This window comes from Rousettus aegyptiacus, unplaced genomic scaffold, assembly GCF_014176215.1.
Source record: "Rousettus aegyptiacus isolate mRouAeg1 unplaced genomic scaffold, mRouAeg1.p scaffold_m13_p_2, whole genome shotgun sequence".
Lineage (NCBI taxonomy): Eukaryota > Metazoa > Chordata > Mammalia > Chiroptera > Pteropodidae > Rousettus > Rousettus aegyptiacus.
Genome location: NW_023416295.1, coordinates 57,882,391 through 57,909,624, shown reverse-complemented (window position 1 = coordinate 57,909,624; position 27,234 = coordinate 57,882,391). Strand labels below are relative to the sequence as shown.

Sequence of the window (27,234 nt, the reverse complement as noted above, 5' to 3'; positions counted from 1 at the left end):
TGCCCTGAATATTTGTAAATGAATTGCAAACATCATGTCACTTAACTTTTGTACCTCAGCATCATTTTATAAGAATAAAATTATTCTCCTAATGATGGCAACCCCATTATCAAGCTGACAAAAAAAGATTTAAAAAGTAAAAATAGTTTCATAATATCACTTAATATCCATTCTATATTTAAATTTTTCTAAGAATATCTTTTCTAGATGTTTTTCTTATCCAACATCAAATTAACTTTATACATTATATTATTTCACTATTGTATCTTTACTTTTTACATCTAGCATATTTTCCTTATTTTTTTCTCAATACAGTAGATTTTTTGAAGGGTCAAGACTGTTATCTTGCAGAATATTCCATGTTCTAGATTTGTCTAATTGTTTTGTCGTGGGGTTTCACTTGCTCGTATATGCTGTATATTTCCTATAAAGGAGAAGTAAAGTCTAATGGCTCAATTAGATTCAGCTATATGCCAAGAATACTTCAGAGTTCTGTAAACTTTCCATCACACCACATCAGGGAGATGTAAAGTGAAGCTGTTCCACTATTAGCAATTTCAAGTTGGATCACTGGGTTCAAGTAGTAACTGCCATCTCGCTCCATTGGAAAGTTAAAGTTTTCTCTTTGAAAGAAGCAAGTAATTTATGGGCGTAGTAATTTGGAACCACATTAATATCCTGTTACCCAACTGTCATTTATCCAATGACTTTAGCATGGGTTCCAAAATGGTGATTTTCTTATTCCTTCATTCATTCTATGTTTATTAACTGGCATCTTCTTTAAGAGGAGCTTTTCTTTCTCGCACATCTTTCTGCCTTTCTCGATCTCTCTCTCTCTTTTGATTCCTTGTGGTGGGGTGGAGGGAGTCACTGTATTGTGGATTTTGTTCAAATCAATACTGTTATAAATGGTTTCTGTCATTATTCTTTTTGGTACTCAAATTATCACAAATTTGGCCAGGAAGAGCCCCCTTTATTGCACTCTTTTGTCCCTTTGAAATAAACCTATTATCTCATGAGAATTTTCCAACTTTCAGGCACGACCAGTTTCTGAGGCATGAGTTGTACTTTCCTTGGCTCAGATCTGGAATCAGCCATTTCTTCAAGAAGTTCTGGTTCCTTTTGGTAGATAATGATATTAAGAAACTGAATATGGCTGCAGCATGTATTTTTATTTTCACCAAAATTATTCCAATATAACCACCAACCTTAGACGAGCACCAAGAAAATCTAATGAAGTAAAACAATTTTCATGAGCACTAGTCAGTATAACTATTCTTTGTGATTTTAAATTATATTCATAGTCATCTTATAGATTTAAATTTTTTTTAATTTTGTTAATGAAAAAGTAAAGCTGCAAAGTTAATAAAATATTGCTTATTCAATTGACTATGACCTCAGACCTAAAGAAGAATATTACCATCTAAAATAGGGGTTTTGACTGAGAAGTAATCCCCAAATATTAACAATAATGTCCAAGAAAATATTTGAGCAACACTTTTTCAGAGTTCGGTTTTGTATTTCACACAGCAATTTTCTTTTTTTAAGAAAAAAGTCCATAAAATGTGTTATTGATTCTAATGTGTTTTATAGTATGCCTACCAAGTGGGTGGCACAATATTAAGAAGCCTGGGTTTTAAATTGGATTTTGGTAGATAAGATGTATATCAATCATTATCTTTCTAAACAAAGAAGGACTTTCATCCGTGCATCAGTGAGTGTCCTGAGTGCGCCGGCGCTGGGGATACAGCAGTGGACGCCACAGATGAAATCCCTGCCCTCATGGAATCTAGTGAGGGAGACGGACCACAACAACAAAGAGTAATATCTAAAAACATAGTGATATATAAGATGCTGAAGAGTGGTATGGTAAAAATAAGGCAGGGAAAGGGAATAGGGATGACCAAGGTACAGAAGAGAACCATAATTTTAAATAGCATAGTCAGAGAAGAAGGTACCATTTTGGAAAATACCATGTGACATTTGGGAAAGAACAATGTGGAAAATGCAACTCTAGGACCACCAGGCAGGGGTACCCAGAGTGTGTTGGGGCTGTAGAGGAATGCAGTGGTAGGAAAGCGGGGTATAGATGGTGTGGTAACTGTGAGAAGTGTGACTTTCACTTGGAGGGCTTTGAATAGAGAAGTGAGTGGATGTGATTTGCATTTTAACAGGACCACCTTGGCTGCTGAGTTGGGAAGAGCCTACTGGGGTCAAGGGCAGAAGAAGGGAGAGAGTAAATGGTCAAATAGAGCAGTCTTAGGAGAGATAATGGACCTGTGTGAGAGCAGTGGAAGTGGCAAGACGTAGTAGAAGAAGTAGTAGAAGAAGATTCTAAGTACATTTTGAAGGCAAATCCAGTAAGATTTGTTGACAAAATGATGTGAATTTTGAGAGAAAGACAAGAATGAGTGATTTCCAGATTTTTTGGCCTGAAAAACTGGAAGGATGAAATAATAATTGGGAAAGAGAACTGAGTGAGGATTTGGGGGTTGTAGTCATTAAATGGAGGCTAAGTAAGCAGATGAATTTATGAATCTGGAATTTAAGCAAGACGTTTGGACTGAAGAAGCAAAATTGTAAGTTGACAGTATATGATTGAGATTTAAAGCCATGCAATAATTGAGATGACAAAGTGAATGGGTATAGAAGCAGATGAGGAAAGGTCCTTGGTTAGAAGTTAAAAGTTAGGGGAGGTAAGGATGATCCAGGGAAGGACACTAAGGAGGGAAGTTGGCAAAACACCTGGAGAGTCTAGTGTCCTGGCACCCAGAGAAGAAACCTTCAAAGAAGCAGTAAAGAATTATAGTGTGATAATGCTTCATTTGATTCAAATGGAATTTTAATTCCAGTATTTGTTCTTACGGTTAATCAATTTGAATATATCAAACTACAAACAAAATGTTTGTGGTAGCATTTCTAAAAATATGTTTTAGAAAGAAGTTATAGTTCAGAACAGATTAGTTATAGAACCACTATCCTTAACTACTTCCATCTCTTATAGTACATTTACGTGCAAATTTTTGTATTATATAGGTGAAGGATGCAAATAAATCCTTATTCTCTTTAGAAGGTCATCATTAATACCCCCTTTCAGAGAAACAATTGCATCTGTTTTTATTTCCTGTTTTTAGTGGGAGTGGGAACCCAAGCTGAGGTCAGCTTGACCTTGCCTGAGAGCAGTCCAGTTAGCACACAGCCTGCAGGAACACCTGGATTCAGATATTTTTGCTTCAGGAAATGCTTCTCACATTTCTTTATTATAGAAACAACAAGCACTCACTTGAGTCATAGCTCCACTTAATATGCAAATAGAGCAGGATTAATAACCAGTTTAGTCAAATATAAAATGCCTACATACAAATGTGCTGTCATGATATAAGTTTGGTGATAACCATCAGTTCTTTCTTAAGAGGCATCAATTGGCAGCCAGGGAGAGTCCTAGGCTTGTGAATCCTGGACCTGAATCTTTCTCTTTTTAAGGTTGTTGCCAAAACCTCTGAGAAGTTACTCTGTTATAAGGGATTTTCTGTCCTTGCTGCAAATCCTTGTGACTGCTCTCTCTGCCACCTGCATGTACTCTCTTGGACTCTTCTGTCTGGCTTGCTGTAGTTCCTGCCACCTGCTGCATTTTCCTTTTTCTGCTGCTGTTAGTAGCAGATTTTATCTTTCCAATAGCTCCATTCTAGGCCACCGCTGCAGCCTCATCACTGAGCATTGAGTAGATGTCTTCTGGGCTGCCAACATTCACACTAAAGGTTACACCTGTACTTCTGAAATTCTATAGTTCTTCAGAGGATTTCTGCTTGAATTTCTTTGTGGTGACTCTTTGTCTCTCTCATACACCACTGTTTTGAAAGATGAGCCTGGTACAGTGCCCCCTGGAAGATCAACCACCGAGAACACAGACAAAAACCCCATGTATATGATGCTACCATGTTCCCATCCTTCCTCACTCATAACATGCTTCCCCTGCCACAGCCATTAAGCTTGGAAAAGCTCTGCATGAGCTAGAAAAGCTGATTTGGTGAAGGGCTGAGACAGCCTTCATATGCAGCTATTTTAACATAGAGGAAGTTAGGGAGGATATGCCAATGAGAAGCAACATAGGAAAGTATGTTTCACCTGGCACCAAGAGCTGAGAACACAGAGGCTCAGTTGGCCTCCCAGGCCTGTTCCCCATCCCCCTCCATCCTGCTCCCACTGTTAATAATGACCCAGCCCACTCTGTTTCTCTAAGAAGCCTTCTCTAATGGCTTGTTCTGTCCCTTTAATGCTACCAGATGACTGAACTCAGTCCAACTTCATACTAAGGTGATGATGGCTTGTAGCTTCAGCTTATAAAAAGCATTTTTTTTTTTTAACAAAGGTCTTCTAGAGACCTATTGTCTTACCTAACTCAGAGGAGTCACTCAGTGAGTTTGGATCAATGTAGAAACAGATCATTCTGCATCCACCTGAGACAAGGATGTCTTGGGTCCACATGGATTACCCTTTCTTCTCTTCGTGATTAATATCAGATCTCACCATAAATCTCATTTCATTTGAGAAGCCTTGAATGACTACCTGAACGAAACCCACTTACATTTATTCCACTTACTCACTCATTCTAATTCATTTCTCTGCATCATATTTTCCACCATAGACAATATTTCCAGTTTACATATTAACTTATATATTATTTTACATATGTTAATGACAATAATGACAATATGTATTTAGAATTTCTCTCCATTACAATATAAGCACTATGAGAACAGAGAGCTTGTATGTCATTTCCTTGCTATATCCCCAGCACTTAGAATAATATCTGCCATACTGGCATTCAGTAAATATTTGCTAAATGAATGAACAAACAAATAAAAAGAGTGACCACTCAACTCTTATTTACCATGAAAAATGCCTCTAACTGGTTCCTTCATTCCTCAATCTCATTAGCGGCTTGCAATTGTTTAAAGGATTTCAGAGTGCCTCTTAACTGCCCAAATAGGAAGAGACAAAGCCTTAAAGTTAAGCTCCACTTTGGTGTAAAGTCCACACAATACTTCTGTTTTATCTGTAGCCGCTGAATATCTTGATATTTCATAGGTGGACAAACTGCTTGAAATGGGGCCATGGACACCCATAAGTCACTGCCATTATCCCGATCTTATTATTCTGAAAAAGAATAGCGAGAATCCAATGTTGCTTTAACAAAGATTTGGATGAAGGAAAATAGCGGCATTCACAAAATATTCTACATCAAAAGCCTGAACCTTCAGAATACTGTATATCCACTGTACAATGCTACATAAATGCATTCATCTATGATTTTATAATATGCACACATTTGTCTCTCTCTTAAAGCAAAAGCCACTTTAATTGAACCCATAACATTCTGATTAAAGATGGTAATCCTTTTGCACTGTAACCTGTGATAAGTATGTTCAATTTGTATTCATTTTAAAAAGACATTCTGTCTTTTGACACACACTTGCTTGCATGGCAATTTATAAAACCTAATATTTATCTAAGATTAGGTTCTGCTTAAATCCTCTTTGTCTTTGGTGTCTGCAGCACCCACAATGATTTTTCTTTAAGGTAAAGGAAGAATTCAATGTTATTTCTTTTGACAGATACTGGTAACTTTGGGGATATATTCAGTCTTTGTAATATTACTTTATTACAGTTCAATGAGAGGGAACAGAATTTTGACTTTAATTCCATTTTATATTCTTCTGCCAGTCCCAGCAATGAAGGATATTGAGCTTTGGGAACTGCACTGTGATCACAGATAAAGTAAAAGAGATATTACAATAAAGATTAAAGATTATATTTAGTCTAGAGCTGGAGCGTTTCTGAAAGTGGAGGAAAAGGACGGTTTTGAAATGTTATTATACAAGGGTGCGAGGCAGCCAATTACAGCTTCTTCACCCTCACAAGAGAAAAAGAAACTGTGGCTCAGTGAGGTTAAATAGCTTTTCCCAATTTTCACAGTTAATAAGTAGCCGAGCTGGAATTTGAACCCAGGTCTGTTTAATTTGAGGCCCCATTGCATTCTGCTGCTTCTTCCCAGCAGCAGATACACAAGGTTTATAATCTCTGTTCAGAACGGTAAAAGTTGTGAGCAGAGTTATGCTTATTCAGCAAGCAAACCCTAAGGGCTAAGCATATACCAAGATGGTTAGTGTTGGAATCAAATAAAGTGTTAAATTGATACTTATTCAGTAGTATGCACAGCCATTTTTTGTTGGCCAAGGAAATCAGGCCAAAAAGGTAAATAAATAATTCATTTATTACTGTTACAAACACAAGATTTAAAAAAATGGTTTCTTCTTACTTTGTTAGTTTTTACGTATTTTTAATCTAGGTCAGTATGTATAGTTTTATTTGATTCATTTTAATTCTATTATTTTATTCTCTATCCCACTCCTCCCTGCATCTTACCAACACCTCACCCATTAGAGAACCATCTAGGACCACTGACTCAACCTTTCATACAGTTGGCATTACCTGTGACCTGCCTCTCCCCTGCTCTTCCCCCAGTGAGGCATCCTGGGTTCTGCAGCTGGGCCTGTCACCCCCAGCACACTAGGCTCCATCTTCTGCCTATCCTAATGCTTCCCTGGTTAGGGGTCCAGCATCCAACAGAAGCTCAAGTCTCCACAGTTGCAGCTGAACCTCCTGGAGATGACAGCATAGTCTTCACACTGAAAAGATGATGTGAGACATATAAACTGAGGGTGTGGACTTGGAAGAAAATTCTGAGATCCAACCTGCTCCTTTCCCAGAGAAAGCAATTAGGCCTAAAGAGTGTAAATAATGACCTGCCTAAGGGAACACAGCCGGATCAGAACAGAGATGGGCTAGAACTGAGATCTCCTATCTCCTAACCCCCGCTCCCTCTACTATTCCATAAGGTATAAAAGAGTCACACATTTATCTATTGATAGATTACTTGTGTTTTTTTTTTTTGAAAAAGCATTAATAGCTTTCTATAAAAGATGAATATATAATACAATTTACGCAAAGAAGAGAATTAGAGGGATATATTTAAGAGGGCAGATGGGGAATTCTCAATATCAAAGAGGCTACCTGGGAGTGCAATACTAAACCTAAATACTTCTACTTAGTTCTGAGTCTCCTGGAGGCCAAGTTGAAATGGAAACACCTTGAGTTACACAGAACTCATCTAATAAAAGAAAGCATTTGAGATTTATCATAAAAACCTCATCCAAATGTTAAACTGAAGTAAAATTATCAGCTATATTATAATAGACAGTGTCTTCAATAACACTTTTATAAAAGATATGGAACAATTCTTGGTAGAGTCAATGCTAAGTCTTGGTAATAATTCTGCATTCCTTTGGCAACCTAAAGTACTAGCATGTACATTTGTTGTAACTTAATTTGAATCAGGATAGAGTTTAAAGTCTTTAAAGCCGTAGTTCTCAAATATTAATGTGCAAATAATAACTGGGAAGGTTTTTTTGAAAACGTAGATTCACTGCCCTCTCTCGCCTCTCACCCCTAATTATGTATGTCTGGGAGAAAGCCTATGAATCTGCATTATTAACAAGCTCTGGTTCTGATGGAGGTGGTCAGTGGAGCACATTTTAGGAATCAACAATCCAGAAGAACAAATTGTTCCTGTACTCCTTAGCTTTGATCAGCCCCTTTGAATATAAATTTTCTCCACTTGGTTTTTGATTTGCAGCCAACAGCCAGAGATTGATGTCTCGGGGGAAACAGAGGCAGTGTTTCTGGGTTGTTGAGTATAGAAGGCTCTGGGTTGTTGAGATTTCTATACTTTATAAACCAGGCATACAGTGGGAAAGATGAGGTCTTAATGAATGCACACCTCGAGGAGTGAAGGGGGGCATGAAAAGAGCCAGGAGAAGTGGAAGAGGACCTGTCATAAGAGCCAGGCTGGGAACTCCCAAGATAACCTTTGCTGCTTTGCCATTTTCCGATGCCCGGCTCTGTTTTGAGTCCTGTTGTCTATAGGAGAATTTGTGCCCCCACCCCCACCCCCTTGCTGTCTTTGCCTACAGTTCACGGGAAAACTTTCTTGGAAGTCTATTCTGAATCAGAAAGGCGGGACTAACGTGGGGTCTGTGGATTCCTAAAGATTCATGGGTGGACTTCAGGGGCCCTAAACCCCCTGAAAATTTGTAGACAGATATTTCATGTGTATGCATATGTATATTTTTGTGAAAAGAGTTCCAATTACAACTTTCATCAGATTCTCAAAGAGACCATAAATGATCCCAAGGAGCTGAGAATCGCTGGGAGTTCCTGGTGTAGCTCTGTGTTCATACTTCAGCATGAGTCAGTTAGCTGACAACCTCCTTGGTGACAGCTAGGTCACTAAGTGTCCCTCCACAGGAGCCACCCTTCCTGCCCAATCTAAGGATTATGGTAGCAAAGCTGTCAGGCTTAATTTTTGACAAATTGTTTTTGGATAATTAGTTCCTTATAATTGCTCATAGAAATAGTAATTTTAGGTGACAAGATTATTATATGCTGCTTGTTAATGGGGCCTCCAGGGTTCAAGAAAACACCGTGGAGACCTGTTCTTTTCCATCTTTGGCATTACCCTTGAAATCTCCAGATAAGACATTTAGTGAAGTCAGCTCCCACTCTGTGAAAAGTACACAGCACGGGTTTCCTTTTATCTTTCTTCCAAGTGAAGGATTAGAGAAAGACTTTCAACTTTTCCTGGCTACTGCCAGCCCACTCCAGGCTTCACAGACTTGCTGATCATTAACTCGAAAAGCTGGGGAAGTTCTTAGCCCTTCTATTTGCTTAGTAACTTGTTCAGCCAAGTTGCTTTACAACCAAGTGAGTTTTGAACAAATAGGATCTTAGGTGATGAGATTTTTGACTCAGCTCAAGTTGCACATTTTCATTCCTTTTCACTTCACTGAACAGGAGGGTCAATTTGACCAAGAGGTCAGGGCACGTCTGCCTAATGATTCAACCTGTGCCAGCTCAGGGGACGAATGGACGGAAGGTAGAGAACTCTTCTTAGCAGTTTAGAAAGCTGAGAATTGACTGGCTGTTTACTAGCTGTGCATGCCGGGCCATTTGTTTGACCTCCCTAAACCCTCATTTCATCATCTGTCAAAAAGGGATAAAAATAATAGCTAGCTCATGGTACAGCTGTAAGGACCAAATGATATCACAAATACCCAGCAGATAGCAGATAAACCAAACAGAAAAGATAGTATCTATTATAATTACAGTCCATTTCTCTTTCCCAAATTCAGATCTTAAATGAAATCTGAAATAGTGGAGAGGTCAAAGAAATAAATATTACACTCACGCCCAACTTGATCTCTATGCCCTCAAAGTGGTTAATGTAGCCACATCTAATCCCATAAACACTGAAATCTTTTTTAAAAAATGATGTAGATGAAGATAGAGGTTGTTGCACTATTATCAATTCAAAATTGGTTTACATTTTTTTATGCATTTCAATGTGTATAACCACATTTCTTGAAATCAAAGATTTCATGTAACACTGACAATAAAGATTTTATAGGAGACCCGGGTTTTCTCTCTGGTTCTTCTTCCTGGATAAACCAAAGATGTTGCTGCCATGGTGACTTTTCAAAAATGAAAGTTTCATTTTTTTTTTTTTTTAGAAAAATATATTTCTTTTTCCCCCCTAGTTTTGTATCTATCATGAGATTTTATTCTCATTCTGTAGAAACTAAATGCTAATAAATTTGCTCCTTCGTGGAGCTGATTCTTATGTTTAAGCATTCCATTTAATATTTTTCTTCTCAAATTCATGAGTGTCCTTACTCACCTTTACTGATATTTCCTGAGGTCAGCATTCATATCTCTTCTCTACTTACTTTACTTTTCAGCAAGGCCTTTGACAGGCAAACTCAAACATTGCCCCAAGAAATAAAACGTCATCTCAGGACTAATGGCTAGCTCTCTGGTTATATCCTCAAGTTAGAAGATGCTTCTCTAACTGAAAATAGGATAGAAAGCTGGAGGTGTGTTTATCTTGGATGGCAAAGATCTCTCTTTATTCTTTTCCCAAACAAAATGTTTTCCTTTCATCTAGCTGATTGTGGAAAGGAAAAGAGATAGTGCTTAAAATTATTTCCATTAACTTACTTAGATGAAGTATTTGGTGGGAGTCTATAAAAATAGGAGTTATAGAAAAGGGTAGAGGGTTCATTGGGTTGACAGGAGAAATAACACAAAGTACATGTGCTGGGGATGGAATGTTTGACTAATGTCTTCATATAAAAGATAAATCAATTGGTTCAGTAATGGTGTTGTTTGCTCGTCTAGCTGCGGTGGTCTGTGTGACACTTCTAGACAGACTTGAATGTGACCAGATCAGCTTGCCCCATGATGTTCTGGTGGACTACCAGCAAAGGCCTCAGCTTCTAATCTCCAACTTCATCAAACGGCGGCTTGGACTTCGTGACCAGACGTCATAATTGGGCGGCCCAGTCCTTTCCTGCAAATTTGTAGTTCATATATATAACCTCATATATTATCTGTGGCATTTTTATATAGTTCTCTTCTACATATTAAAATCATAATAGAGTGATCTGACAAAACCCCTTTCTCTTAAAAAATGAATTTATCATTAAAGAATTTAATACATACATTAAATTAAATTAAAATTTTATTTTAGAATACATTAACAAAGCTAGTCTAATAATTAAACATTTAAAACTCCTGAATTGTGACATTTGGAGTTTCACATGCAGCATTAATTAAACTCACATCAAAATAGATTAGCCAGTCACTGTTTCTGAAACCAATCCAGAAACTCATGTTAGAATGTTGTCAGGCACTTCTAGGTGTTGGACAAGTGACAGAAATTGATTATGCACATTCAAAATATTTACAGAAAAAAGTGTCAGTGTAATGTAGGTCTATTTCCTTTGGGAAACACGACCACACTTCTTTTCTCCCCCTGCATGATTTCAGTGCACCATGGAATAAGGATGTTTGTGATTTTATTGTGGAATATAGTTACATACCTAGTTTCAAGGAAAACCATCAGCAATGCAAAAAAAGATTCTAGGTTTGCCTCAGAAATCACAAATGATTAAATGACCTTTTAGCGATGTTTTTTTCTTTTAAGGAGGCTGTATTTTTTATTTCATTCAATATTAACCCAATAGTTTGAGGAATTAGTAGCAACTGAATTTATACTTAAGTTCAAGATGTTAAAGTCAGCCTTCATGAGACTTTGAAGCAGGTGTTACCCACACCCTGCCTACAACCCTAATCAGTTAGACACTCTAAGAGGCACAGTGTCATTTACGGGCGTGTGCCATACTCTCCATGAGTTAATGCTGCCTGGGCTGGTGGGGAGGGTGGAATGGTTCTTCTAAAGCTGACACACTTAGAAGGTGGAAAGCATAGATGAGGGATAGGTAGAGGAAGGCTTACAATCTTGTATATTATGTCATGTTGTATACATATATTTATATAGTCGTGGCTCAAATAAAGTTTAATTTAACATTGATAATGATAATTTGCATCCTTTGAAACAATGGCGATGAATAATCCCCTGAGAGATGTATCATTTGGGGACTTCTTTTGGCCGGCAATAGATATTCCCCAAGTGCAATATCTAAAGTACCCCAGTAATTGACAAAATACAAAGATCAGAGCTAAAAAATAAAGTAGAATAACACTACAATCATTAGTGAGGATTTCACTTTGTTTTGTTTTGTTTTTAGACATAGTGGAAAGTACTTCAGAATGCTCTCCTTAAGCCTTCAACCTTCATAATTTTGAAATTTTATCTGATCCTGGAAAATCTTCATTTTTTTTTTTTGTTTTATTCAGAGAAGAGGAGGCTCCGAGAGAGAATAATAAAATAATTACATTTAATTGTCTTCTCAACTCCTGACTGGGAGTGTGTGTGTGTGTGCATATGCACATGTGCACATACATACATTTGTGTATGTTTGCTTTCCCAACTAGTATTCTCTACCTCAGTAAATGGTATAAGCTGTAAATACCAGAAACCTGGGAAACCTCTATGATGATTCCATCTCCTTCAGCCTCCCTCCAATCAATCACCAAGTCTTATCAGTTCTCCTAAATATTTCTCCATTTGTCCACCAATGGAAAAGCCTTCCTGTCCTCAAACTAGATTCCTCCCAGCCTGGCCATGGCCTCCTACAGCGCCCTCTGCCTCTTTAAGGTGCTCACTGGGTCATTATATAATTAATGCCTAATGCCTAGACTATAAGGTTCATGAAGGCAAAGACCGTACCTGTTTTATTTACTGCTATATCCCAAGCATCCAAAATAATGCCTAACATATACCAGACACTCAATAAATATTGGTCCACTGAAGAATGAGCCCTCTTCATAGTATTTCCCTTATAAACTCTCATTAAAACGTCCCTAGTCTTTTCCTTATTCAGCTCTCCCTGGCTGTTCCTTCCACCACATCTTACTTTGTGGGGAGGAAGTCTCTGTACCATCAGTGTAGAGCTATGTCAATGCCTAGAACCTCTTGTTTTTTTTTCTTTTTTGTTTGTTTGTTTGTTTTTATGTAGCATGAGGCTTTCCCCTCTGTCAAAACTAAGCTCCAAATCCACCTGCTTCAGGAAAGTTTCTAAGTTTATTTTCCCCTCAGCCCATCATATCTTCCCTTCTTGTTTCTTTAGAACTAGCATTGCACTACAAAGACATCAACTTGTTCTCATTGATGTGCTATGTTGAGAACTTGCATCCTTTTTCATGAACTTGAGTTACGACTAACCAGCTTGTCTGCATTTGAAAGGCCAAGTCTCCTTTCTACCCTTAGGCTGCCATGGCAGTTGTCAGCTGTAGGCATTCACTGACTACTCACCTGTGCCTGCCTTACGTTTGGGCACTGTCGTTCCACCCCGCCTCTAATCCTCTTTTCCACCTGTCCAGTCTCGTCCTTCTTGAATCCCCTTCAGGAAACTGAAGGGCTTGTTATTTCTGTTTATTTCTATGTTGAGTGTGTGTATGCATTTGTTGTGTTTTATTCTTTGTTCATTTATTCATTATAAAAACCCATCCCTCCTTCTTCCTTAAAATATTTGGAGACAGTTTACAAGAACAAATTAAAGCACATCAAGATAGTATAAATTAGAAGAAATGGGAAAGAAAAGGGGAAAGCAAAGGGAAGGGCATCATTGGCACAAAGCCTGAAGCTAATATCCAGATGCCTCTCATACAGTCTATGCCGTGGCAGACAGCAGGCCCTGAACTGGCTCTGGCTATAGCGGTCGCTTCATAAAAGGAAAAAATTTACAGTGTCTTTAAGACAAAATGTGAACTAATGATCAAGAGAAGAACAACTAGTCTTGATTTTAAGGAGCAACGCAGTATTGTGGCAATGCGCATGGGCCCTGGAGCTGGCTGCCTGGGTGCGGGGAGGGGGAGGGCTCTGCCGGTCAATGCCTTTCCTCCAGCACAGCGCCCTGTGGCTCTCCACGCTAGTTAGTGCACATTAGGATCATCTCATAAGCCTTTAAAAGACACCATTTGGGGCCCTACATCAGACCAACTAAATAAGAGGCTCTGAGAATTAGCTCGGGAAGCCTTGCTCAAAAATTTCCCCTGGTGATTTTTGGCCTGGGCAGAGAGCCATTGATTTAGAAGAATAAATAGTCTGTGAATCAGGTAGATACTCCTCTAGCTGAACTTCTAAGTCTTTAGACAGTGTCTCCACTAGAATAGTTACATAAAAATCAAGATTTATAACTTGAATCTTACTCCTCAACATCAGGAACAGTGTACATATATATATGCATATAAGTATATTTATATATACTCATACATATATACATATATATGTATGTGTATATATATTTTAGGTATAATTGACAAATAAAATTTGTATATATTTAAAGTGTACAAATGGATGATTTGTGAAATAGTTATTACAAATACCTCATATAGCTAGCTACCTTTTTCTCAATGCTAAGATATGGAAACAATCTAAATATATAAAATTATACATACAAAAATACGCAAAACCCCCAAACAAACAAAACCACAAATAACTAAATAACAAACACATAGCTGACTGCCTTTCAGGTTAATTTTTTACAAACGTGATCTCATTAACATTCCACATTTCACTCCCAAATACCAACACATCTAAACAGTTGAAGTTTAATAATTGCTTAGTAAAAGCTCAATCTTCAGTTTAAAATACAGTTATAGAATGTTATTTAGTATGTTGTACCCTGTAGGTGCTAAATAAGGGTTATAAATCAATTTCAATAATATAACAAAATCAGTTTGAATTTTATTACCTTCTTTTAAAAATATAGGTCTTTAAATATTTTTTTATTTTTAAATTACAGTTGACATTCAATATTATATTAGTTTCAGGTATATAACATAGTGGTTAAATATTTATCTAACTGTATGCCTAGTGCCCATCTTATACCATACAGTTATTATGATGTTATTGACTATATCCCTTTGGTATACTTTACATCCCCATGACTATTTTATAAATATCAATTTGTACTTCTTAATCCCTTCGCCTTTTCATCCAGCCCCCCAACCTCTTCCATCTGGCAAACATCACTTAGTTTATTTTTGTTTCTCTGAGTCTGTTTCTGTTTTGTTTGCTTCTCTATTTTGTATTTTAGATTCCACATGTAAATGAAATTATATAGTATATGTCTTTCTCTGTCTGACTTACTTCACTTAGCATGATACTGACTAGGTCCATCCATGTTGTCACAGATGGTAAGAGTTCATTTTTATGGCTGAGTAATATCCCATTATACATATGTACACACACCACATCTTCTTTATCCAGTCATCTATGGATGATGGACACTTAGGTTGCTGCCATATTTTCTCTATTGTAAATAATGTTGCAACGAGCATAAGGATGTATGTATCATTTCAAATGAGTGTTTTGGATTTCTTTGGATAAATACCCAGAAGTACAATTGCTGGGTCATCAGTCATCAGGTAGTTCTATTTTTAATTTTTAAAGGAATTCTTGCACCATTTTTCATACTGGCTGCAGCAATTTGCAATCCCACCAACAGTGCACAAGGTTTTTCTTTTCTCCACATCCCCGCCAACACTTGTTTGTTGATTTATTGATCATAGCCATTCTGACAGGTGTTAGCAGATATCTCACTGTGGTTTTAATTTGCATATCTCTAATGATTAGTGACATTGAATGTCTTTTCGTATGTCTATTGGCCATCCATATGTCCACTCTGGAGAAATGTTTACTCAGGTCCTCTGTCCATTTTTTAATTAGATTGTTTGAGTTTTTTGGTGTTGTATGACTTCTTTATATTTTTTGGATTTTAACCCCTTATTATATGCATCATTGGTAAATATCTTTTCCCATTCAGTAGACTGTTGATAAAATCTATGAACCTGCTCTTCAAAAAAAGGCACATTCATCAGTATACCCCTGAATTTGAATATAATTTCATGAGTTCACACACCTTCCTCAGGCTGAGTCATGCCAGGATACCTGTGTTGCTTATCAATGACCACAGTTCTTGTTGGTGGCCCTTGACATACCCCTAGATTTTCCAGGTTCTTGTAATTGCTCACACTCTAGCCTTCTCAGGTCAGGGGTAGTGGCAGCTGTTCCCAGCTGCACCATCCTTTGTCAATCTCTAAATCCTGCTCATCCTTTAGTAAAAAGTCCTTTCATTAAGTTCTCTCAGTTCCCCAATTTAATTGTGCCACCTGGTTCCTACTGGGACCTAGTAATATACCCTCCAAAATACACCAGAGGTCCTCAAACCGTTTTGAAAACCACTGACTTAAGAAACTGAAGTCATTCCATATGAAGATCTTTCAATTACAATTTATTTTACTGCAAAACAGAAGTTAGTATTTTTTCTTTTTAACTAATAGAATACTTTAAAAATGGTTATTCTTTATACAAGAATTCACTCTTATATTAAAAAATTCTCATGGAACTCTCCAGGGCCTGCAGCTTGAGAAACATGGCATTTGACATATTTTCCTAGCTGGCTTCTGGGCATCACATGTATGATAGATTTGAAAGCTTGAGTAAAAGACATAAATGGCCTCTATTGTTTGCCTTCAAGCTATATGTCTCATCATCCTGCCATGGAAGGAAATTAAAATTGTCTGACACATACTGAGTCTCAGAAAGCCACCTCATTCCTCTACAAGATCCTGTGTGCCTCCAGGAGTCTATACCACAAGTAGATTCTTTAAGGATTTGATCTACAATCTTCATCTCAGGTTCAAAGCTAAGTAAACTAATCTTTAGTTATTAGGGTATCTCTTTTTCCCTTTTTAAAAAATAAATGAAATATATATATATATATATATACACACACAGTTTTTTTCCCTTCTCAGTCCTCCAGGACTTTATCTTCTGAAAATCCTAAAATAATAGCCAGTGACTCCATAATCCAATGTCTCCTAAGATGAATAACTGAAAATACTTATAATCTGCAACCTGCTTCATCATTCACTCCTCATCAATTTTCCACTTCTGATTTCATTTTTTACTTCTTTCAAATAGGTGGCACACCATGTAGAATCAGTTTAACATTTAGTTTTCTAAACTAAGCATAGTAATTTTTGCTTGACAACAAAAGCCCACCATTAAACACCTTTTTCCTCAGAGAAACCTTTAACATAATTTAATTATTCTTATAAGTATAACATAGTTTAAAATATCATCAGGCAAACAATGTAAAAACTAACATCATATATTTTAAGAGAAGAGTCAAAAGTTATCCTACTAACAGGTAGTACTTTTGGATTATGTCTATTTATTCTAAATTTCTAAAATTTCTTGGAAAATCAGTTATTCTCTACAGTAGCATAATCGTTAACGTGGTGAAGCACTGTGGACATTCTAGAGATAGGGAAATCATCTCAATAATCTGATTCTGCCCCATCCCTTTTTGAAAAAAAAGAACAGATTTTCAAAAATATGGATTCTCCTTTTTATTTCCATATCGATTTATTCTCTTATCTGAGCTTAAGGGTTTTTTTGCATTTACATTGTCTCTGGACAATACAATCAGAAAAAAAAATTGACGAAGCAAACAAAAAACATCACCTATGTTCCACTTACTCTGTGTAAATAATCAGCAGTGGACACCAGTCCACTGCTCAAATCTGTTTCCTATACTTCATGGTCGGTCCTATCTTTTCTTTCCTTCCCCTGGAACTCCAGTGGTCTTACCTGTTATAGAGTTGGTTCCACGATCAATTTAAGGTTGCAATGCCTTGGACCCACTCTAAGCGAACAGCAAATGATAGTACAAATATATGTATAAAGGACTGCTTTGGGCAAGTCACAATGCTAGGTGTTATGAAAGGGCAAGGCATAGTCAGCTCCTTTAGACAACTTACAGCCAACTAAGTTTGAAGCATTAAGACAAATGTGCAGACAGCTATAATTCAAAGAATAGTCTGACAGACTCCAAAGAGGTTGAAATAAAAGTGTCCTGAGGAGTCAACAGAGGGAATGATCACATGAAGGTGAAAGGATTTGAAAGGGTTTCTTGGACAAGGTGAATATTTGAGATGAGCTTTATTTAAGGACCACGAGTTTGAAAGAGACTCTGGGGAGTATATTGCTCTCAAAGGGGAAAGCATGGAATAAGACAAAGAAGGAAAATATAGGATATATGACTTGAATAGAATAGTTAAGAATCCTATTTGGTTGGAATTCTAAACGTACTTTGGGGTTCTATTATAAGGGGTCCTAAAAGTCAGGATGCGAAGATTAGACCTTATTTTTCCACAAAGGAAAGTGGTTGAAAAGGCATAGAGCAGGACCGATCAGAAATTTGTTGGGAATAAGTGGGAGGAGCAGGAGTAAGATTAAGATAAGTACCAGTAACAAGAAACTGTTTTCATGTGTGGATGACCAAGACTTGACCTTTCATAATGTCCCAGGTTAGGGGGAGGGAGGAGATGGGTTAAAGATAAGCTGAGGCCAGAAAAGACATCATTTTTTTTGTTAGACCTGTCAGCTCTCCAACTTGTGAAGGTCAGTACCTTCAAATTTTCACCTAATAAGTTAAGCAGCTTACATATTTCAGAATAAAAATTTCCTTTTCATGTGAAAATGATGTGTTTCCAAAGTCTTTTCTTTGTTAAAAGGCTAAGGAAAGTTCAAACATGACAGAGCCAGAGCAGTAGCTGTGGGAGAGAATGGCATTTAAAGGGCTGATGAGTGAGAGATGTCAGCAATGATTTCAGTATCTGTGCAGATAAAGTGCTTTATGGCTTTGTGACTAATAAAAAAATCAGCTTTCCCAAATAAGAGTAAAGTATAAAATTCAATACATTAAAAAGTAGAGGCTTAATGAAATTCTGACACATGTTACAACATGAATGATCCTCGAGGACATTATACTAGTGAAATAAACTAGACACAAAAGGACAAATACTGTATGATTTCCCCTATATGAGGTACCTAGAAGAGTCAAATTCATGAAGAAAGAGAGCACAATAGAGGTTCCCAGGGGCTGAGGGAAAGAATAGAGGGGATTTAGTGCTTAATGGGTACAGAGTTTCAGCTGGGATGGTGAAAAATTCTGAAGATAGATGGTGGCAATGATCACACAATAACGTCTCTGAATTGTACAAGCAAAAAAAAAAAAGGTTAAAATGGTAAATATTACAATGTGTATATTTTACTACAATAACAAAGAGTAAAGGCTCGATGAGGTCTGTATTGTGGTTTTCCTGATACCAAATTCTAATTTACTAATTTTTAGAGAGAAAGTTCACACTAAGTGCCCTGATAGAATCATGCCTGCTGGTTGATATTTCTACACAAGCTTCTGTGGTGCACAGAATGAGCGAAATAATTCAAGAAGGTTGCTTAGTGAGTGAGAAATCAGAGCACAAGAGTTGGTATGGTGATGGCTACCACTAGAGAGACTGTTTTGCCTAAATGTTCTCATCTTCAGTATAAGGGTATATCTGCAAGGAGACCTGAATCTTTGCATCAGCCAGGCTGGGCACTCTTCTTCAAGGCAGTATAGTCAACTAAGGTTATTTTTCAAAGCAAGTTCTTCAGAGTTAGGAATTCAGTGAGAGAATATGACTAACATATGAATAGCTATCAAAAAGAATGATTAAATCTAAAATATTCGCTAGAGAAAAGAGAAAAAGAATACCACTCAGGAATATCTCTCCTGGATCAAAGTTTATGATTTTAAAATGAAATTTTCTTGCATCCGCCTAATATGCATTACCCTTGGTATAAATGCTTGGGTGTCTCAATGACAGTAGAAGACCAATTGATAAGGCTATCTTTTCAGGTTGGCATAGCACATACGGGCTTTTTAGGCTCAAAATATGCTACCAGTAAAGTAACTGGTACAAAGTGGAGGAAGATAATAAGAAAAAATAAAAGGAAATATTGAGAGGGAAGGGAGACTAGTAAGGAAAGAAGATGGTTGTGAAATAATGTTATGAGAGAGACGAAGTCTACTGGCAGTTGTTCAAGATGGAGATCTAACATGCCCCCAACTCATGGAAACATATGCCAAAGTTACACGAAAGATTTCTGGAAGACAATCAAAACATGCTAGTAAAAAAGAGGAAACTTAAAAGCCAGAGTAGTGACCTGAGTGGCTACTTGATAACCTGGAAGTTTGGGTTTAAACCTCTTATAGGTATGAGGCCTCAATTTGGGTGAGGTGACATGTTGGGACTAAGACCCAAGAGAAAAAAATCTGCATACCTGGTCTTCGTGATTCCTCTTTGGAGCTGAAGAAGAGGTCCCTATGGCTATTAAAAAAGGAAAGGGAGGTTCTTAATGCCACTGATTATAAAGCAAATGTTTATTTGCTTAAAATGACATGTAAAGATTCTACTGTCTTTATCTAGACAACCAGTGGGAAATAAAAACATGTAATTCCCTGAGAAACACAATTCCATGCTTGATCTTTATTTAGGCTTGGAGTTTACATTTTTATTAAATTCCAAGAAACCCTATTTCAAAATATAAACAGAAAATGTGGTTATAGTGCGGAGATGCCCATGGCACTCCTGGCATAAATAAAAGCAATACCACATGGGGGAACACGAACACGCCTAGGTGGCAGGGGATTTTCACAAAATAACCAGCCTCGCTGAGGATTCTGTCCAAATAGATCAAGAGCACATATCTCAATAGCAGCCATTGAATCTAGAAGATTCTAGATTATCTAAAAGATACTATCCTCAGAGTCCTGAGGGAAAATATTGTCAATGTAGAATCTTCTACCGAGGTAGAATATTATTCAGGAATGAGGACAACATGAAAATATTTTTTTAAAAAACAAAGGTTAACAGAGTTCCCTACACTTAGATTCTTGCTAAAAGAACAACTAATTGAAGAATGAACTTGTTGCAGTGGTTGGGGAAATTGAACTCAGAAGGCAGTGTAGGATGCAAGAGCAACGGTGAGCAAAAAATTGGTAAACACTGATTGAAAAACCAATTTGGAGGGATTAAACATCAATACTAGATAACATTAAAATGGAAACTGAAGTGTGGTCAGTCAAAGGGTCCTAAGGGCCTACCCTCACTGGGAGGAGAGAAGAGGTTTGGAATGATACTAGACTTTAAGTTATTTGTGTATTAAAATTTTTTTCTTTTTTATAAATATCTCCTTATCAGCTTTATTGAGATCATATTAAAATGTTAAGGGTTACCATCAAAAGAATTGAAATTTAATGTTGAATGTCCAAATAATTAGAGGGAGGAAATAAAATAAAACTTTATTATTGTGGTAGAAAGAGGAGGAAACATGAGAAAGATTAAAAATAGTATGATAAACAAGGAATAAAATATAAGGTGACAGAAATAAATAAGTGTACCAATAATCATAGTAAGTATAAATTGACTTAACTCATTAATGAAAAGACAGAGACTAAAAAATTGAAAAGCAAAACAAAATTCAACTATATATTGAATATAGGAGAACTTTTAAAACATAATGACACAGAAGGTTGACATTAAAGAGATAGAAAAGAAATATACCAGACATATATTTCCAACAGGATGGAGAACTAAGTATTATAAAAATTTCCCTGCCACCCCAAAACATCCAGATCTGGATACATCGCACAAAGATTCTTTTAAAGGTCTTGTTAAACTCACAGGAAATTAGGGGAAATCCTTAAGAGACAGAAAAGGCAAAGACAAAGTCTACACAACAGAGGTAGATGAACACACAGAAACTGGTATTGTTCTAGATGTAGAGTCAGCAATCTACAGCCTGGGAGCCAAAATTAGCCTGGTCCCCTGTTTTCATCAAGTTTTATTGGAACTGGCCAGGCTCAATGTTTACATATTGTCTCTGGTTCCTTTTTCTGCTTCAAAAGCAGAGCTGAGTAGTTATGACAGAGATCACATGACCCACAAAGATGAAAATACTACCTAGTCCCTCATGGAAAAAGTTTTCTGACCCCTGATCCAGAGTCCCAGAGATATGGGGGTAAATGGCTGCTGGGGTGGCATAGAATGGGGCATAAAAACAGAAACCCAGGCTGTCGGTTCTGTGCACAGTGAGGGAGAAGAAATGGAGACTTCCCCCAAATAGTCAGGGCACTCGAAGTGACTATACTCTCCGTAAAAGAATAGATTGAGGGAAAGTCGGACTCTACAAAAGGTACGGATGAGGAAGCCTCTTGGCCTGTGACCCTGCTATTGGTGGGTTACTCTGAGTTTGGTGGCCATTACCTGGACTCACCAGGAAAGCAGCTAGCTGCTCAGGAGTCTGTTTCCATGGGCATTTTCTCAGCACTTTCCAGCTGTGCTCCAAACGAGGTGTTACCAGCATTTCCTCTCTGTTGTTTCTGTGCATGTTTTCATTCACTGTGGTAGACGCCTGTGTGGTCCAAGTTAACTCTCCAGGTAACAATTATTGTTGGACGTTAGTGTTCTGGTTACAAAGTTGCATACATTTGAAGTAATGTGTTCCTAACCACAGCTTGCTTGTTTTCATTACTTTTAATGCACAATACTACAGAGTGCATGTTTTCTTGGTATGCCCTCACACCCTTTTCTTTGTGGAAGACATGAATGCAGTAGAAACACCCAAATTCAGATACTTTGGAACAAAATATTATATTTCATTTAGTAATGTGTTTGGTTTTATTATTATTTTTAGAATGATTACACTAAGGACTATTTGTTTTCTAACTCTATATTTAAATTGCCATATACTTGAAAATTGTCCTCATTCCTGAGAGCTTAGTATATTCTGACCTAGGCATTGCTTTTAGGCAATTTGGAGAGTGAGTAATAACAGGGGGGTATGTGGTTGGACCTCTGTTCAGGTCATGATGGAGAAGAGACGGAAAAAATAACAGACGGGGTTTAGTGCAGCAAATTCTTGGTGTACCCAACATAGTACTCTTCAATAATGAATAGTTTTCTTAAAAAGCTACTGATTGCCAGTTTCTCATGGATACTTTGGTGGTACTTGGAGCAAGTCAAGCCCATTGGGAAGGGATGGAATTTCCATTTTTCCGGGTACCACCTTCCTGCTACTCTCCTCCCTAGCTCATCAATAGTCCCAGGAAAACTCTAAAGGTGGGGAATAGTTTCATCCCTTAGAACCTGAGAAAGTTGGAGCCTGGTCTCCAGGTGGAGAAGTGCATGGGCTCTTTCCCAGATGCAGCCTGGCTGGCCACTGTTATTCCATGGCCAGTGATCCCCAAGAGAATGCTGGCTGGTAGGAGGCTTCCTATGGAAGAGTTGGTCTGTATATCAGCTTTTTATTTCTCTGATCATAATCACCTTTTATTCTCTAAGCCTTCGATAAATCTTCTGAATTGTTACAGGCTGATCAGAACTCTCAGAGTGTGTGGAGTTAAGGAAATTCTTTGTTTTCATGCTTAGAGCAAAGCTTGGAGAGAAAACACCAACTGCCTAAGTGAGGCCAAATATGAGATGGCAAAATAATGATCTGCGGACCAGCAGGGCTGTGGTGGAGTCACAGGGTGTCTAAGATGACAAGCTTCAAGCAGGACATACTTGTGTAACAGGCATGCATTTCTGGAAATGTGCAGAAGAGAAACATAAAAAATACTGGATGGTGGGTATGGCGAAACAAATTATATATAAAAAGGAAAGGAGACTTTATGTTATAGCCACCAGCTGGGTGGTATTTGGTACATGAATAGATCTTGTGAAAAAAGGTTCTGTTGAATAGGCCTTGGAAACAACTTTAGGTAATAGCCTTCCTGCAGGACGCATTTTCCTGAGTGCTTTACTACTGAAAGAAATTTAGCATTTACTCCAGATAATGGGAGATAGTTGAGGCATAGGATGATTGCTAGTGGACCTTCTCGGCATGTCTTAAATCACATCATTATAATTTATTTGAGTCTATACCTGGGTAAAAACCCAAAGAAGAGTCATCATACCTGACTTGTGGCTATGTCTCATCATTTTCTTTAGAGGCCCAACATAGTTCTAGATATTCTCGATGAAGAAGACGGCCAGAGTGGCAAATCCTAAGGCTAGCAGGCAGTAGAGTTCAGGAATCAGAACCCCGGTTATATGGCTTTAAATCTAGGTTCTCAGGAGCTGTGTAATACTGAGCAAAGTAAGTCACCTTCCTATGCCTTAGTTACCCTAACTATATAATAAGGCTGACGATAATGCATATCTAATAGGTTGTTGTATAGATCAAATTACTTATACATAGAAAGCACCTAGAACAGTGCCTGGTATGTAGCTAGTACCCAATAAATGTTGACTGTTTCTGTTAGGAGTTCAGGTAAAGGACTAGAATGGTCAAGGATCTGCTGAGAGTTTTGATTTAGGTATCTGCTTCTGTACAGCAGACCACCTTAAAACAATAACTTACTACTAGTTTTCATAATCCCATGGGTTGATTGGGCTCAAATGGGTGGTTTTCCTGGTCTCACTGGTTGTAGTCACATGGCAGCTGGGGCTGTAGTCACTTGGAGGCCTGACTATACTGGGATGTCCCTGAATTCCTCTCATGTCTGGTGCTTTATTGTCCCACCCCATGATGTCTCCCTCCATAGAGCTCCTTATTTTCCAAGGCTTGCATGTGGCCTATCCTACAGTAGGGTAGTCGGACTTCTCACATGACAGTTGGCTTCCGGGAACACAAAAGCAGAAGCTGCTAGGCCTTCCCTAATGCTTAGGCCCAGCACTGGCACAGCATCACTTCTGCCCATTCTGTTGGTTAAAGGAGTCAAAGACCATGCAGATTCAATGTATGAGGAGGGGATTACAGAAGGGCCTGCTTACTAGGGGGCGTGGTTCATTAGGAATGGTCTTTGGTGACAGCTACCACAGTTGGCATGTGGAGATGAGTATGGAGAATATGTTTCTTTCAAAATAAAGGACAGATAAGGTGTGAGTCCCAATGACTGAAGCGAACAGAAATGAAGACCTATGGTATAGAGAGATCTAAGCCAAGGTCAAACATGACAGAGATGATTGGCAGCACTCCATGCCGGTTATTGGCTACAGGAGATGAGTAAAGGCAGGCATCACAGGACCTGGAGCTTTTGTTGAGAATGCAACTTCTGAGTTCTGGTGTACCACAGACAGAAAAAGCATCATCAAGGAACTACAAAGAAGTAACAACAAGCAGGATATGGTGCAGCAGACCAGGCCCTGGACACAGGGTGATATGCTAACCAAAGGAGCAGCAGCCTCGAGGGTTTGATACAGAGTGAGGTGGTATTCTTCATCACCTCATGCATGGGATCAGGATTGATCACAGATTCTGAAAGAGCGGTAGGTGTCCTGTTTGAGAATCAGAAACATTCTATTTGGACAATAGGAAAGGAGAAGCTAGAGCTAGGCCAGTCACCACACCCTCATGCTCAGGAGAGTTATGCATATTTTCATTTTCACATTCACTTGGTCAAAGCTTCCTTTGTAGACAGACTCGCTTCCTCATACCTCTGAGGAACTTTGCAAGAGAGAAAGGAATAAATGAATTCAGAGTTCAGTTTTTCTCCTGAAGTAATAAGGATCAGAGACTCCATTGATATTCATTTTTATATCAACTCACATCTGATTTATTCTAAATCACTGTAAACGGTTTCCCCAATACTATCCAACTTGTACCCTGCTCTCACATTTGCTGTTCAAAAGGACCGTCTTTGTTTCAATGCTCAACAGAGCTTTATCTATTTTGTACTGTCTACATGATAAAGTTTAAATATCTTAGGCTATTATTTGAGAGTTCATAGGCCTGTGTGTGAGAAGAAAGGGGTTAGATTGGAGGATAATAGATGTGAAACTCACAGATACAAATAGGTACTACTTTCTAGATTTAAGAAGCTTCAAAGGGTAGCCAAGTAGCACAAAAGAATCATCTGAATAGTGTATCATTTCTTCTCTCATGGCAATTGGCCAAGGAAGTGATAATGGTCAGCAGCTTGCAGGGATGAAGAACTTACCAGGTCTGAACAAAATGGCCCCCAGAAACTTATCTTTCCTACTGGAAAGATTCCATCATCACCCAGAAAAAAACTTCTGCTACCTTGTAAAACCTTTCAACAAGCCACATCACTTAGAACAACCATCTGTGCTTAATGTTTGAGCCGTGAGTCCCAATATTCTTGCAGCATAATTTTCTACAATCTTTTTTGTTTTTCTGTGTCTGCACCACAGGTTATGCATTTTCCTTGATTTAAACCTGTATAGAGGACTAGGAGATTTTCAATTTCTCCACAGAGAGGTTTTCTGAAGGCAGTCTTGGTCATGGTCAATCACAGAAGTTCTCTGCAATAGTGTCCTGATTTCATGTTTTGACTTCAGACTTGTTTATAGGCCACACAATAAGTCTACTATAAAACTCCCTCTACTCCTTGACACAAACCTTTGGACCCATTCAAACTGCTCTGCCCTTTCTGTTCCCTTCATTTTCTAGTTCTTTCTTATCTCTATATGTAATGTGGGAAGGGACAGGAAGGGAGAAAAAAAAAAAATGAAGACACAAGCAGTTCCAGTGTCCCGAGAAGCTAAAGAGATGAACCACAACCCATCAACAAAACAAGCAGGATAAGAAGTGTCTTGCCCTGTAGTTCTCGCATATCTACTACCTTTTACTTGTCTCTTTTCTTAAATATATGAGATATTTTATCTCCTCAGCCAAATTCTGAGCATTCTTTAGGAAAAGAAGGAATTTATTTTAAACTGTCCTTCTACCTTGTATATTTCTCCTTATTCAGAGTAGCTATAAAAAATTGTTGGTCGAGTATCCCATATAAAGATAAAAGTCATAGTTAACCCACCCACTCATTGATCCATCCATTCATTGACTCAGAAAGTCACTACTGACTAACCCCTATCCACTTAGTACCCACATCACAGAGGACATTTTATGCAGGTCCTGAAACTCTTGGATTCCCTAGCATCTGATACACAGCACCCTTTAACCTACTCAGCTTTAAAAATCATTATTATAAAAGTAATGCTGACTCATGGTAAACACTAAAACAGTACAGATGGTAAAAAAGGAAAAGTAAAACTTCCCTGGTCGCCACTCTACCAAAACTTCTCATTCCAATTACCCAAAAGTAACAGTTGCTGACAGTTTCTTATATATCCTTCTAACAGTCTTTTCTTTTTTTACATAAATAGAATCATATTTTTCTGTCGTTGCTTTCTGACCCTCACCTATGTAACATATTTTGGTTTTCTTTTCATACTAGCCTATGTAACTTTTCTTGTTATTTTTTTGTGACAGCTTTGAAATATATAATTCACACATCATACGATTTACCCATTTAAAGTGTATATAGTTCAGTGGTTTTTAGAATATTCACAGAGCTGTGTAACCACAATCCTCATTCTTTTTAATAGTTGCAGAGACTTTATGTTATGCCATAATTTCAGTAAATATTTGTTGAATTGAAGTAAACCATAGATTTGGATTGAGAAATTGAGGGTGTGGGGAAGTAAATTGTCTAGAAAGATTAAAATAAAGAAGCTTGAGGCATCTGCTTTTAAGTCAGTTTTAAGAAATTATATCATATTGATATAACAACATGAATAAAAAGGTAATAATCTCTTTACATTATCTGGATTTTTTTCTTTCCAGATAGCAGGGTCCTGATCCACATCAATATGAATTCATGTTGAGTTGTGCTGAATTTCTTTTAGCAAGTTAAGTGTTTTCACCTCCAAGTAAAGTTTTATTTCATTTTAGTAAGTTTAAAAATCAATATTACTTTTAAGAATCATCCCAAACTAAGTTAGTTTATACTATTTTGATAGTAACATGAC

The 27,234-nt window shown here is 37.6% G+C and overlaps 1 protein-coding gene across 2 annotated transcripts in view; it reads left to right on the top strand.

Annotated features, from left to right (window-relative positions):
* The window catches only part of UPP2 (uridine phosphorylase 2), a 67,702-nt gene that overhangs the window by 17,124 nt on the left and 23,344 nt on the right, over positions 1–27,234 (top strand). The window contains exon 7 of one of the 2 annotated variants that reach the window (XM_016152828.2): positions 10,297–11,494. The exons of the other annotated variant lie outside the window; for it this stretch is intronic. Within the exon in view, the coding sequence (XP_016008314.1) occupies positions 10,297–10,448 (152 nt within the window). The 3' untranslated portion in view covers positions 10,449–11,494. Of the gene's footprint in view, positions 1–10,296; positions 11,495–27,234 lie in introns of those variants that run through there. 2 annotated transcript variants of the gene reach the window in all.